The 15,204-nt window shown below is 39.0% G+C and overlaps 1 protein-coding gene across 1 annotated transcript in view; it reads right to left on the reverse strand.

The window, feature by feature from the left end:
* CYP2J2 (cytochrome P450 family 2 subfamily J member 2) overlaps positions 1 to 11,338 on the reverse strand; it is a 42,489-nt gene extending 31,151 nt beyond the window's left edge. The window contains exons 1-2 of the mRNA XM_079109970.1: positions 11,055 to 11,338; positions 2,895 to 3,057 (exon numbers count right to left, since the gene is read on the reverse strand). Coding sequence (XP_078966096.1) covers positions 2,895 to 3,057; positions 11,055 to 11,264 — 373 coding nt within the window. The 5' untranslated portion in view covers positions 11,265 to 11,338. The remainder of the gene's footprint in view (positions 1 to 2,894; positions 3,058 to 11,054) is intronic.
* Between the last annotated feature and the right edge of the window lie 3,866 nt (positions 11,339 to 15,204).

Here is a 15,204-nt window from a genome sequence, read left to right on the forward strand (position 1 = left end):
ATTATTCAGAGAAATAAAACCTAAAGCAATGAACACAAGGGCTAACATTTATTGATTACTTACAACATCAGGTACTTTTGTGTTTTTATGTATTATGCAATTTAACACTCTTAGAAGCTCTATGGAGTACATACAATTGTTTCCCTCCCCTCCCCTGCATTTTACTGAATGGGAATAAAGGATAAAGTAAACTTTAAAAGGTCACATAGTAATCACTTAATCAGGTATTCAAATTCAAGTCTCCCTGATTCTAAAACTCATGCTTTGATCAGTAGTCACATAAATATAGTTCAGTAGTTATGCTAAGCTAAGTGCCAAGAATGCACTCATGGATAAGTCAAAGTCTAATTTTTAGGAGACAAAGAAAGGCTTTATAAGAGAGGTCCTAAGTGGGACCTTTAAAAACTGAAGGAATGATTCAACAAAGCAAGAGTAGTGAGTGTTTCACACAGAAAGAACAGCAGAGGTGAAAGGGAAGAGTATTCTGGTGTGTTCAATAGACCACCATCTATTTCATTATACAGGCAATGCCCTGAGCCCTTCCCTTTCCCCATGGCTACTCCTCAACTCCTTGTGATACCTGGCTTTGGCTCTATTTCAGGAAACAGACTGGTCGAGAAGCAGCAAGCAGTGCTCAGAGAGGAGGAGAACTCCAAGCTTCATTGCATGCTGGCGGGACCAGAGGAAAACAAAACTCCAAATTCTGAACCCTGCTCCACAGTTCCTCACGACATTTATAAGTTATTTGGTGTCATCTTATACCCATCCTATCATTGGGACTTTTTTCCTCTTTTAAAAGAATTCCTAATCTACTGGGCTGAAGGCCTTGTGCAGGGCCTCGAACATAAAGCATGCTCATAGAAACAGATAAGAAGAAAGGGCTCTTTCCACAGGCATCTGTTACATTTCAGGAGGGAGTAGTCAGACTCCTAGGGCATTTATTTACAATCCAAAAGATAGGGACCCAGGGGTAATTAGGTTCCTGGGGAAAAGTTGAGAGGGGAGCGGAACTGACCCTTCCACAGGCTTTGGTTTCTTATCATAACGTTTTTATCATTTCATTGCACAACCAGGTCTGGTTTTGCCATCACAGCTCCACTGACCCAATGAAATGTCCCTCCTCGTTGTCAGTCCAGGGCTAACTTTCTACCTCATCTCACTTGGTCTTTAAGCAGCATGAGATGCTTTTTTCTTGCACATTGAAGTTCAGGATATACCCTTCCATATTTTCTTCTTAATACCCTTCCAGCAAATTCCTGTATTCTTTTCTGGTTCATCTTCTATCAACTCTTGAAATGGCAGAGTCCTTCAAGATTAAGTCTAAAGCTTCTTCTGTTCTTACCCTGTTTTTGGGACATCTCAACTCGTGCTGGGAAATCTCAAGGACTCCTAAGATATTAAATAACATCTACTGATAGTTATCATTTATTTCAGTCCCTGAACTCCAGAGCCATATAGACAACTGCTTAACTTTGCCAATTAAAGGCTTATCAGACTTAGAATATCCATGGTTGAAGTCATGGCTTTATCTATACAACTTCCCACCCATGCCATACTCAGCCAAATACCTCATCCTACCGTTCATCATCTACCTGTGTGGGAATCACCTCAATGCCTCATTCTCCCTACATCTGGGCCACTATGTCTTGTTAGGCTTGCCTCCTGAATAACTGGATGTAGCTTCACTGTCCCTACCCTGGTCTAACCTACTGTCATTTTCTTGCTACTTCTCTGATCCAAGGTACTATATACTCTAACCTAAAATGCTACAAAAGTTTATTTTCTTCATTCCATGACTAGGCAGCATCCTAAATAAGTCTTAAGTGTATACAATATCCTTCTCCTATTTAAAACCATTCAATAATTTCCATTGTTAGGATAAAAACCAACATTCTTAACAAGAACTTGCATGAGCTGTTCTTGGTCAAGGTCAGCAGCTTCATTTCCATTTAATTATCTCCCTTAAATCCCTCTGCTGGCCACATTAGACACCTTTAAATTCCTCATGTTCCCTCTCCTTCTCACTTTGGGGGACCCTTCACATTCTATTCCCTTTGACTGATTGTTTCTTTATGTTACTAAATGAATTGTCATTTATTTACAGAAGCTTTTCCTGACTCCCAGGACTACACTTCAAATAAGTGCTTTCTGCACTTATCATCATAACACAAAAGGCTTTTAATCATTATGGGTAAACAATACTGTTTTTCTGAACAGAATGAATCACATAAGGATAGGGATTTTATCTGCTCTCCTCACTGTTATACCACTTATGCCTAACACTGTTCCTCAGGTGGCGAGTAATACAGTGGATGGATGTAGAATTAATTGATAGAATATTTCAAAGAGGAATTTGGAAGCATCTGAAAACTGGCAAGGTCAATTAACAGATCTGAGGTTTTGGTTTCAACTTTTAAATGTTTGTGTTTATTTAATGACAATTTTAAGTATTTATGCCAACCCGTTTGACCAGGAAGTAGAAGGCTCAAGATATCCTCAAGATAGGGCATAAGAAATGAGAGGAAAAAAGAGGCATCAGCAGAAAGAAGCAGATCCACATCCATATTCCTAAGGGGAGGGGTTTGGCACGGGAAAACAGAAAGGGCACACTGCCTCTTCCTCTGCTATAATTGGGTGATGGGGTTACTTGATTATCAAAGCATCCAGTTTGTGCAGGACATGTGGTTTATCCCAAATCTGTATCAGGACCCATCCAGATAAATCTTTGGAGAGGGAGTTTACAAGCAGGAAATGTGGGCATCCAGTTTCCTTTAATAGCAAGCATTTAGTAATAAGGTTATCTTCTGGGAGTGCTGGAAAATTACATGCACAAAGGCACTGTGAAAAGACCATAGTATTTCAAATGCACACCTTACAGGAGTTGCTAAACTTACCATTTTTCCCAAAGATACGTGCTCGGAGAGGGGTTAGAGGGCGGTTCACAAAGTATTGGTCTGTGTTGGAAAGGACTTCTTTGATTAAGGGCAGTCCAGTTATGAGCACTGAAGACAGGTTGCCAAAATCCAAGCTAAGAATATTCCCATATTTCTTCACCAACTGAAAAACAGTTATAGTCATAGTTGAATATGTACTTGTGTATGTGTCCAGGGACAGAGGGCATGTGTGAAGCTAAAGGGGCTCATATCGAGGGGAGTGTGTATATGCACACACATCATAGTCTGCTGGGAATGGTTCTGAACTTTTTTTCCCTCTTCTCAGCTAAACTTAAATTTAGTTCACTGTAGGATTAGAAGTTTCCTTATGAACATAGATTCATATATTCAACCAACATGAATAGAGTGAGCTTCTATCAGGTGTCACTAAAAGAAGGCATAAGGATATGGCTAACTAAAATAAACAAGGTCTCTAACCTGAAGCATCCTAGAATCTAATGAAGGTAGAAAATACAGCATATCTGACCTGCCAAAAGTGACTGGGTAGGTTTAGTGTAAGGCTGGTGTTGCAAATATGGAATTTAGGAAGGTAAATCTTCTTCACTTTTACTAAGATAAATCAAAACATCAGTAACCAGGGAGAAATCCTCTTCCTCAACATGTGCTAGGTAACAGAAAGTGCATTAAAGGGGGCAGGCTGGGTATGGAGAAATGTTCTAGCTCTGGAGCTATGGGAGGATCTTGGCTCTATGGTTCACCAACAGTGGGCTCTTGGGAAATTTGCTTCACTTTTTGAGCCTCAGCATCCCAGCTATAAAAGAGAAAATTAATCCTCCCTCCCAAGGTTCTGTGAGGAAGAATGAGAGCAGCAATATGAAAGGCGTTTTGTTTCTCTGGTTCCAGGCACGCAGCCACCCACAAGTCTCCAAGGAATAAACAAGTTCTGTGTGCAGAGGAATGTGGATGCGCCCTCAGGGTGATAGTGAGGACAGGAGCACACTGAGGTGCAGGAGGAAGGTGCTCAAGGTCAGAAACAGCCATGTTCCCTGGGTGCCACGGTGGCATCTCTCATGTTTTATCTCACTCATCTAATGGTCACTCTATGGTAGTAAGGACTTTCTTCATCTTTCAGCAGAGAAAAATGAGTTGTAGCCCAAGTGATGTAGCAAGGTAACAAAGCTATTTAGTGGTAGAGGGAACTTGCCAAACATTTTGTAAGATTTGAGGATAGAGATGTGAACTTGGGATGACTCTAGGAAAAGTTTAGCGGGAGTAAGAGAATGAAAGTGAGAAGGAAAGGGAGAATGAGAGATGTGGGGTAAGAGGTAAGAGGGAGAGAGAATATTTGATTGGAATGAATATGCACAAGTGTGCAAGTTTGTGCAAACATGGCTGGACAATAGAGTATGATGATTAATCAAAGTTCCTTTCAACCTGTCTATTCAAGAATGAATGCTAAGTAGACCCTCCTTCTGCCTTTTGTCTGCCTGGATCCTGTCCAGCAGCAGCAGCAGTACCAGACAGAAAGGCTCAATTCCTGTAATTATCTGTGGCCTTCCTCCTCATCTCCACCCCCACACTTACATTCCACTATGATGCTCTTAAAGCCATGGATCTATATTGACTCTATCAGAGCAGACTCAGTGGATCCAATCTCATCCCACTATCCTGTGTTCACCTTAGAGACAAACAGCCTGAGCTTAGTCTTTCCACTTTTCTTTTGATCCAGAATCCTCTGTTAATCTCCATTCATTTTTAGCAGTCTATCCTGTCTTGCTAGTAAGGAAAAATCAAGAATTTACAAATCATTTCTCCTAAGAAATGGTAATAATGGTCCACACAAGCAAACTTTTTATTTCATCTTGATGAAGTTTTGAAGCCTTACAAGGATTCCTTGACTAATGTAGAATTTAAATTAAGACTTTTTTTTTTTTTTTAAGGTTTAGCTGAAAATCTCAAGTTAAGACTCCTAACTGGCAATGTATATAATCTAGAATCTAACTTGTATTGGGAGCAATTCAGCCCTCCAATACTATTTGAACTACAGCATTCCATCTTTACTAGTTCTCTGCCCATGTATATTTTTGTTCAACAGAGCTGGACCAAAAACTTTTATGGCATTATCGACAATGTAAACATGGATAGGTCACATTTGACCTCCTAGAGCTCTAGAACTGATTATCAGCAATTCTTAAATGCACTTAGTCTCTCTGCCAATTCAATGCATGGATTGAATGATCCAGAGGGCATCTGAGATATTCATAGACAGAGCTAACTTTTCCATGGATAGCATCAAACAAGTCATTTGAGAAATTTTAAAAACAGAGAGTAAGAAACAAAAGAGGTTAAAATTAATAAGATGATTCGGAAGGCAAAAATAGGCTTAAGATGAGAAATGAAAATGAAAAAAAAAGAAAAAGGTTTGAAATAGAAACTATAAAAGACAAATAAAAGCAATGGGGACAGGAAATTCAATAGCAGGAATAAAAACTCCAAATGTAGAATCAGGCATTTAAAAAACATCGTGTAGCAAAATGAATGTTTCAAGTAAAGAAAATTAAAGTGAAGGGTTAGTGAGACAAGAGATTGAACTACTATGACCGAAGGTTCTACTTCATCTAAGTCCTTAAACTTAAGAAACAGAAGAACAAAGTCACAAAAAGAGGAAAAGTAAAAGGACCTGTGTGCCAGTTCACACTTCCAACAGCAGAAGGTGAGAGAGTGTCTTCCTGAGTTCTCACTTGCACCAAACCACACATGTGTGCATGTGTGTGTGTATTTGTGTGTATCATTCGAATGAAAACAAATGTGCATGCAGCTTTTGTATTTCTCTCAGGCTTAACATTTAAACTTCTGTCTACATGTTGTATTTTTTAATCACCTGTCTTTCAAACATCTTTGTATGGGGGGTATTCAACATTTTTCCTATTGATACACAGAAACTCTAGTAAAAAGTTCTGTATATAATTTTATTTTTATTATGTGCAAATCTGGAAATATATATACCAAAGTCCTGTAGAAGTATTGCTGAGTGTCTGTATGAGTGTATGTATGTGAATGTGGTGTGTGTGAGTGTGTGTTGTGATGGGAGGGTGGGCACAGGAGGGGTAAAAGTCTCTCTCTTGCCAAATTGTGTTTTAAAAATGTTCCCTCAATGTGTATGTGTTGGTTTTATAGTTAAAAAGCATTTTTATCCCATAAAGAAAAAAAAAAAGAGAAACCTAAAGAAATGAAGTTTTATAACAATGGTTTTTAACTTTTTGAGTGTGAAGTCTGGAAGTCTAATGTATGTCATGAATCTGCTCTCTAGTAAAACAATGTACACATGAATATAGTTGTGCATGATTGTCTACTCTTGCTAAGCATAATGGTTTCTTGGGAAAGGGTGACTGTACAGAAAAAAAGTGTAATGCCTAGCAGGTGACATATGCTGTGATTCTGGCAGAGAGAAGTGTGAAGTGTTGCAGGAAGAGATGAATTTCCACTTCAGATATGGAAGAATACCTGAACCAGATATTGAAAATGGTATTTGAGTCAGATCTTAAATAAAGGTAAGGATACCAGCAAAAGGGCATGCATTATGAAGGAAGAGACACTATGTTATGGGAACTGCACATACAAATGCAAAGGCAGAAAATGTGGGTGTTTGAAGAAAAAGGAGTCACGCTGTCTGACTGGACTAAAAGGTCCCTTTAAGACCATGACCTCTATTGTAGATCTAGGCCCTGTGCTGGGGGGTTCAATAAGTCCTGAACTTCAAGAAGTTCACAATCCTATGGAGCATTCAGATAAAAAATAAGTTCTTATTGTTACCATTCTGTCTATAAGTTATTTGATGGGGGAAAGTTCAGAAGCACACGGAGAAAAGAGTTTTTTCCCAGTTGCCAAGGAAGATGGTTGCTACAGTAGTCTCTAGACACAGGAGTGAACTACTGGGATCTTGTTTGGTAATAGGAGCCTGGAGATATCTTAGTAGGAGAGGTGAAGTGTGCTAACAGTCTGAATTTTGGAATCACACAACCTATTTGAATCCATGTCTGCTTCTCACTTCATGTGAATTTGGGGATAAATTATTTAACTTTTCTGTGTCTTGGTTTCTACTTCTATAAAATAGGGAATATTACTAGTTCCCTCCTTATTGTAATAAGTACCCATAATAATGAAATTAATAATGAAACTATTATTACTAATATTTCATGGAGTATATTTTAGGAACAGGGCTCTGGTAATAGCAACTAAGGAATGGAGGGACAGAGACCAGAGAAGGGGCTGATGGGGTTCATCCAACAATCAAGCCAAATAAATGATGCCCTGCCTGCAGCCAACAACTGGCTTTTCTATAAGCTTTGAAAGAAGAGGGAAGAAGAAAAAATATAGAGATACATAAATAAGCCCATCTACAAGCTAGGCATCCTGGCAATAACATGATATTCATAAACTTATAATAACCCATAAAGTATCCCTAGTTTTCAGAAAAAGAGGCAGAGAGATTTAGCACATAGCCAGCAGGCATAAAGTTTGGGCTCTTTACAGTACCCTCTGTAGGACTCATCCTTCAGTGAAGGGAAGAAGATATTTTCTTTCTGTTTTTCTGAGTGATAGAGCTGCCTAGGTTTTAGCTGGCATCAAAATTTTACATAATCAGAAAAATGAGAGATTACACTTCATTTATGTATGATCTGTCAAAATGTATAAATGCATTCTGTTGTCATGTACAACTAATTAGAATAAAAAAATTTAAGAAATATACCTCCCAGCCTCTCTAGGTGTGACCAGTGGGATGTGAGTAGTGGTTATGAGTGCATCTTCTGGGTCAAAGCCTTAAATGAAAGCTGCTTACTCACCACCTTCATTTCCTGCTTCTCATGGGCCAGAACTCATACATGATGGTGTTGGTGAAGGACCAGAGCAACAGCATAGAAGGAACTGGAGATTTTGGATGACATTGTAGTACAAAGCAACCTCTCTATCCTGGACTTCCTGCCTACATCTGAACTCTTTTGTAGGAAAGAAAGAAATTTCAGTCCTGTTTACACCATTGTATTTTGGATCTCTTCGTTATGAACAGCTCGCTATGCATGCTAACTAATAAATTTACTCATCTTATATACAGTTCTTCCACTTTAGCCCAATAAGATTTTCTTTCATTTAAATATAGGTTCCTATAATAAGCCATCTAGCAATGGTGGAGAGTTTTCAAAGTGTGCGGGGGAGGGAAAGCAAAGGTCCCCCACATGCCACACAAACAGGCCAGTTTCTTCACAGGCCCCCACTGTGTTTTGGTTCATGCCACTTCCCCATTTAAAATATCCTATCATTTTAATCCACTCAGTCACTTGCCAAAAAATTCCTTTAAAATTCCGTCCAATTTATTACAAAATTCTACAAAAATTATCTCCAGGATTTCCCATCCACAGTGAATCCCATTTTCTAGTATCCATTTGGGTTACCAGAATTCATATAACTCTCTTCATCAGACACTGTCTTGGGCTGTGCCTGGCTTGGTAAGTAGCATAGGAGAGAATAAGTTATTTTTTGTTTTGTTTTGTTTTGGTTTTGTTTTTGTTTTTGTTTTTTTGGTACTGGGTATTGAACTTAGGGGCACTCAACCACTAAGCCACACCCCACCCAGCCCTATTTTGTATTTTATTTAGAGACTTGGTCTCACTGAGTTGCTTAGCACCTCTTTTTTTCTGAGGCTAGCTTTGAACTTGCAATCCTCCTGTCTCAACTTCCCAAGCCACTGGGAGTACAGGCAGGAGCCACTGTGCCCAGCGAGAATAAGTTTTAAGTCAAGTGAAATACTCTTGGGTTCAAGCCTTTGTTTTGTCATTATCCCCTAAATAACCTGGGAAAATCACAATACTGTTTGTTCTCAGTTGACTCAGTAGTAAAATGGAAAAGCCACCAGATGAGACCTAACATTTATACTATCATGAAGGTTAAGTGAAGAGGAACAAAAATATTCTGATCCAAGACCTATCAGGTTCTATTATATGCAACTATATAATGCACAATAAAAAAATGTGGAAAAGGACTTATCAGGTTGTTAATACTTAATGTTTCCCAATTGCACGAAGATAAATTTAATAATATTATTACTAAATTATGCCATTTAATTTCATGTGCTTTACATCAGAAATATAAGAATGCAAATCTAAATAAAATAAAACCTGAATTGTGACAAAAACAATCATTGGGTTGGAATTAAGATCCTAGTCTCAGTTTCATCGTTAGCCAGGCTTGGTTTTGTTTTGTGGTACTGGGGATTAAAGCCAGGGGTGCTCTGTCATTTCTGCTCTGTCGTGACTCTGGTGTGTCATATCTCCATCCATTTTTAATTTTTAATTTTGAGACAGAGTTTCACTAAATTGCCCAGGTTGGCCTCAAACTTTCGATCCTCCTGCCTCAGACTCCTGAGTAGATGGAATTGCAACTCATAACTAGGCCAGTTTTGTGACATTAGCATAAGCACTTAACCTCTCTAGTCACATCTATCTTAATAGCAGAAGAAGGACAGATCAAACTTCTTAATCTATACCAATTAACAGAGACAAAACTCCAAGAAAATCCTACTGTTTTTAGCCAAAACACCAGGGAAAGAGGAGCACAGCAGGACAGAAACATTGGAGTCTTTCTAATTCTGTGTCCTGGAAGCAAATACCATGAAGATGTGGCTTTCCTCACATCTGAAGGGTGTAGCTGCAGTGGAGGACATAGTATAACTTCATCTTTCACCCTCTCCTGTACCCTTTCTCTGCAGAATTGTGACTTTCACCCCCCTGAACTGCAGTAGAGACTCCCTAAAGGACATAATTGTAATCTCCACCTTCTCCTACAATAAGGAGCTGTTCTTTCCTGTGGTACAGATGTGTTCAGACCCCTGACTTCTACTTCTGAAGAAAGGGAGAGGTTACCTTACTCTGAGGGGTACCTCCCTTCTGTCTCCATTTTCCAAGAAAACTCTTCCTCCAAGAAACTGTTGACCTAGAATTCTGTCCAGTGAAAACAGACTTCAGAAATTAAGGTGAAATAAACACATTTTGAGATGAAGGAAAGTTAAGAGAATTATCTGCCAGCAAACCAGCTCTAAAAGAATAGCTAAGGAAAGTTATTTACATCATAAAGGAAATTATAAACTTGGAACAATAGAAATGAAGAAAAAGATACAAATTGTGTAAATAAATGGATAAATACAGTAGACTATTCTTGCTTTTTCAAAATTTCTTCTGACACTGAAAAGCAAAAGTGTAATATTGTCTGATGTGGTTTTTAGTGCATATAAATATAATATTGAACACAATTAGAAAGTGTGAAGGTAAAGGGTCCTAAATTGTTATAATATGTCTATCTTTCACTTGAAGCGGAAAATTTTGGCACTGGTAAAGTCTGATAAACTACTTATGCAGCTCATAATATTTAGAGCAATCACATTAGAAACAAAGAGATACGCTCCAAAACACTACAGATGAATAAAAATTGAATTTTAAGAGAAATGTCCAAGTAGCCCACAGAAAGACAGGAAAGGGGAAATGAGAATGAAAAAACAGCAACAAACAACCCAGAAAAAAAAAATAAATAAAACGGTAGACTTAAATCCTAATATATCAATATATACATTAAATAGAAATGTCCTACCTTCACCTATTTAAGGACAGAGATAGGCATAATAATAATAAAAAAGAACCAAGTACATGATGTCTAAAAGAATTCATTTCAAATACGATGATATAAGTTGGCTAAAAAAGACAATAGAGAAGCATATACCACTCATGCACTAATCAAAAAACAGCTGGCATGGCTGTATTATATCAAATAAAGTTAGGAAAAAGAAAATTACCAGGGGTTAAGAAGGACATTAGATGAAAAAAAAGGATTTCAATAATATTTAAGAAGAAAACAACTAAGCATGTTAAGAAAGGTAACAGGTAGCACACTTAAATAGCAAACATTTAAATCTCCTCCACCACTGTAAAGGGCAGGTAGGTAGTGATGCCAGTTGACTGGCAAGGTAAACGAAGCTCAAAGTGTGATTTAGCAGGTCAGCAGCATGAGCGGCCCAGTCACCCATCCCTCTCGCCCCGGGTCCCCAGAATGTCCCTTGTCCTGCATGTTAGGGTTAGCACTGAGCCACAGTCGGACACCTTTGCCCCTTCCTACCAGCTGAACTGCCACGTGCGAATTCTCAAAGTCCACATGAAAGAAGTTGCCAAACAAGGGCAGGGGCCAGGGTCCCGGCGGGTAGTTCTTTGGGCGCTGCCTTTTGAAGAAATCAGCAAAGAACAGAAAGGCGACAGCACCCAGCAGCAGAGTCCGGGCATGGAACGCAGCCCAGAAGGCGGTCGCCAGTGAGCCCACCGCTGCGAGCATGGCTCGGATCGCTGCCGGCTTTTCTGCGAACCAAACAAACTATTCTGCTCCTGTAATCGCCGGATGCTGTCAGTGTAGCCCGCCCCGCCCCTGCCCTCTGCCCCGCCCCGGCCCTCTGCTCCGCCCCGCCCCGTCCCTAACTCTCCCCGCCCCGCTCCATCCCGGCCCTCCGCCACGCCTCGCCCTTGCCCGGCCTCTGCCTCGCCCCTCCTTCCCTCGCCGGCTTCAGCCCGCTTCCCTCCAGACCGCTGCCACGCCAAGCCACGCCCCTCCCTAACCTTCGCCACACCCCCCGACTCGCCCCGCCCCCTCCCCGCCCAGTTCTCAGACGTGAAAATCCTGGGAGCTGAGGTTCTTGGGAGAACCCGCAACACACTCGGAAAACGCGGCTAGGACCGATTTCTTTTATATTTGGAAAGTCCTCCTTTCTGGGACACCGTTGAGGTTCTTGGGTTATGATTCTCTCGGGTTATGCATCTCAGCGCCACAAGCATTTGAGCTGTTTTCCAAACACCCTCTCACCTTGTGACTAGAACCATGTCTGGTAAACAGAAGTGACAGCAGCATCCAACATTTCTTGACTTCTTAATATATGTCAAAAAAAAGCACATAAAGCACTCTTCACATAAATCACTTTGGACAGAATCATGCAGGAAATTATCTTGTTCTATCTTGCAGTTGAGGAAACGGAGTAAGTACTAAGGCTAAGTACTAAATACATGGTGAATAAAAGAATCTACAGGTCTGAAACACATCTAAGCAAGGTCCTGTATTTGAAAGTGTTTTGAAGATTAAAAAACATTACATTAAAGCTCTTAGCACTGAGTATAGTACACAGTAGGAGTTTAAAAAACACTTGTTTAAGGAATGTCTTAGTCCTTTTTCTTCTTGGTCTGTCCTGTGAAGATCCCTCAGAAGTGTTAGGATTCCAGGAGCCAACCTTACCTGTCATCCAGTGGTGCCTACTTGTGTCTCACCATTTGTGAGATATTTAAAATCTGAAGCATAGTTCTGGAATACTATTCATGTACTAAATGTAAAAATACACACTCTGCCCTTTTTTTTTTTTTTCACAAAAAATAAAGGAGAATTTCCTAACTTTCCAAAGTGGAGAGGAAGGTGAGGTAGTAGTTAGAGCTTACTTTGTTTCCTTCCAGTCCAAAATTTCCTATTTTAAATACAGTTGCTATGCATTCATAGGATGCTTCTAATATTTACATATGTTAGAGGAAATTTTCTACAACTGTTTTAAAATGTGAAGCTCTGTATTATGAGTTATTATCCTGCATGCTACATATGAAATTAATTCATTCAATTTGACAGCTAGGCAATCATTGCTCATTTCCATATCAGTGGCATTTAAGTTTGTTTTCATACCTTCCTTTTTCATTTTTTTTGCATTAAAAACAATGCTGCAAGGGAATGACTCCATAATGGTACCCTGAAGACTCTCCTGACCCTCTTCCTGTGGAAATAATCATAATAGGTAAAAATTACTTATAAAATCTCAACCACTTTGAGTCTTTGAACATTAATTTAAGGGCATAGAGCAAATGAAACTTACTTTTTAAAAATCTACTAAACTTTTGTAAAAAGCAGCCAGAGTCTAAGCCATCACTGCTTTCCTTCCCAAGGCCCCATCTCAGTGTGCCAGAAGCTCTGTTCTAGGCATGTGTAGCCAAGAACACTTTCCCTAGATCCCAGTTGAAAGATACAGTATTTCCCTGAAAGGGTAAGGCTGTCAGTTTTTCTCAAACCTTCCCCAAAACTCCATACTACAAGAACTCTAACGAAAGGTCTGGAAATATCCTCCTCCTTCTGGCCTCCACTTTTAGGGCAGGAGTTTTATTTCAGAAGGATGAGAATACTGGGCCAGATTGGCTTCATCCCAGTGTGTCTATAGAACTTAGTTCTGACACTGGGAGAGGTTAACCATAAAGATCAGACATGAATGCCCTACACGATAGAGACTGGGGTGGTAGGCAATTAAGAGGAGACTGGTAGCTCCATGTAAACAAAAGCTAAACCTCTGGCTACCTAGAAGTCTTCCTGGGTCAATTAGGGGAAAAGAGCTAAGAAGAGCCTCCTTGAGGCCAGAACAAAGCTCAAAGACTGGCCTGAGAAGGACCCCAATCTTAACTGGGTCAGGCTGTAATACAATTTGTTCCCCAGGGCATTGTTGAAAATAATAGAGCAATTAATTGGAAGTCCATGAGACTAGCAACTGAGTGTAATGCACAGGCAGACACTTAATAGAAAAAGAGAAAAATTCAAAGAAGGCTCTGCTAAAATCAATGCCATGTCTTTGTGACTGAGCACATCCAAGTCTGTACCCTAGAGGAGTGGCATCAGAGGCTTTACAACTGTAAGAGAAATAAGCTTCACTAAATTAGTTAGACCAACCAAGTTACTAAATAAATGGAAATGCAAACCACAACAGAAGTCTTAGAGGAAAACCTGTGACCATTATTGCTACTTTACTTAAAATATATAGTTTTCAATAAAAATCATGAGTCATATAAAGAAACCAGAGAATGTAACCCAAACAAAGGAAAGCAAGCAAGCACCTGAAACTGCCCGTGAGTGAGCCAGATGCCAGATATGACTGACAAAATAAAGCAACTTACTTATGAATATGTCCAAATATTAAAGGAAACCATGGTTAAGGAAGTCAAGTATCAAATACAGAATATCAATAAGGAGCTAGAAATCATAAAAAAATAACCAAATGGAATTCTGCAGTTGAAAAGTATGCAATAACTGAAATTTAAACAAAAATCACAAGAGGGGATCAGCAGTAGATTAAAAAAGGAAAAGGACAGAATCCATAAACTTGGAGAAAGACTGACAAATAGAAGCAACCTGAAAAATATAGAAAATGTACAACCACAGCAACAACAGTTGTACCCCATTTGTGTACCATGAATCAAAATAAATAAAGTTTTAAAAAAAGAATGAAGAATTATGAAAAGAGCCTCAGAGAAATGTGGGATACTATTAGACACATCACCATGTATGTTGTCATCAGACTGTCAGAGAAGATGACAGAGAAAAAGGAGCAGAAACATGTGAAAAGTAATAATAGCAGTAAACTCCTTAAATTCAATGAAAAACATTAACCTACATCTCCGAGAAATTCAACAAGCTCCAAGTAGGATAAATAAATTATTTGGAAGTCCATATAAATACTTTGGAAGATACACATATAAATACTTCATACTAAAACTGCTGGAAAACAAAAAGAGAAAAACCATTTTAAGCAGTGTGAGAAAAATAGTTCAGGTAACACAAGGGAATTTCAATAGGGTTAACAACTTACTTGCAATCAGAAAGATAGAGACCAGAAGGAAGTGGGATGACATAATCAAAGTGCTGAAAGACGCACGCACACACACACACACACACACACACACACACACACACACACACACATGCATGCACATCATCCAAGAAAATTATACCCAGCATAATTTTATTTTAAAAAATAAAGCAAAAAAGAATATCCCCAGAATAGAAAAAAATTAATAAATAAAATAAAAAGCAACTGAAAACCAAAATGAGAACAAATAAAAAACTGAAAAAAATTATGGCTGGCAGAAATGGTTTATAAGAAATATTCAAGAAAGTCCTAGGCTGAAAGCAACTGATCCTATGTGGTGATTAGAATTCACATGAAACACAAATTACAAAGGTAATGATGCAAGTAAAGAAGATAGCACTAATACATATTTCATCTCCATTTTCCTCTTAACTAATATAAACAGCATCAGTAAAGATGACTCTGCAGAGTCCCACAGTGAATATCATAGTACAGCATATAAGGGACTTGGTAGCCATCAATCCTTTCCTCATAACAAGAAACAAGCCAAAAAGCATGAAAATCAGCAACTCTTTAGATCCATCAGGGAATTGAAATTACAGGGTAGCTGCTACCCTCAAA

Source organism: Sciurus vulgaris (genome assembly GCF_902686455.1).
Source record: "Sciurus vulgaris genome assembly, chromosome: 1".
Taxonomy (NCBI): domain Eukaryota; kingdom Metazoa; phylum Chordata; class Mammalia; order Rodentia; family Sciuridae; genus Sciurus; species Sciurus vulgaris.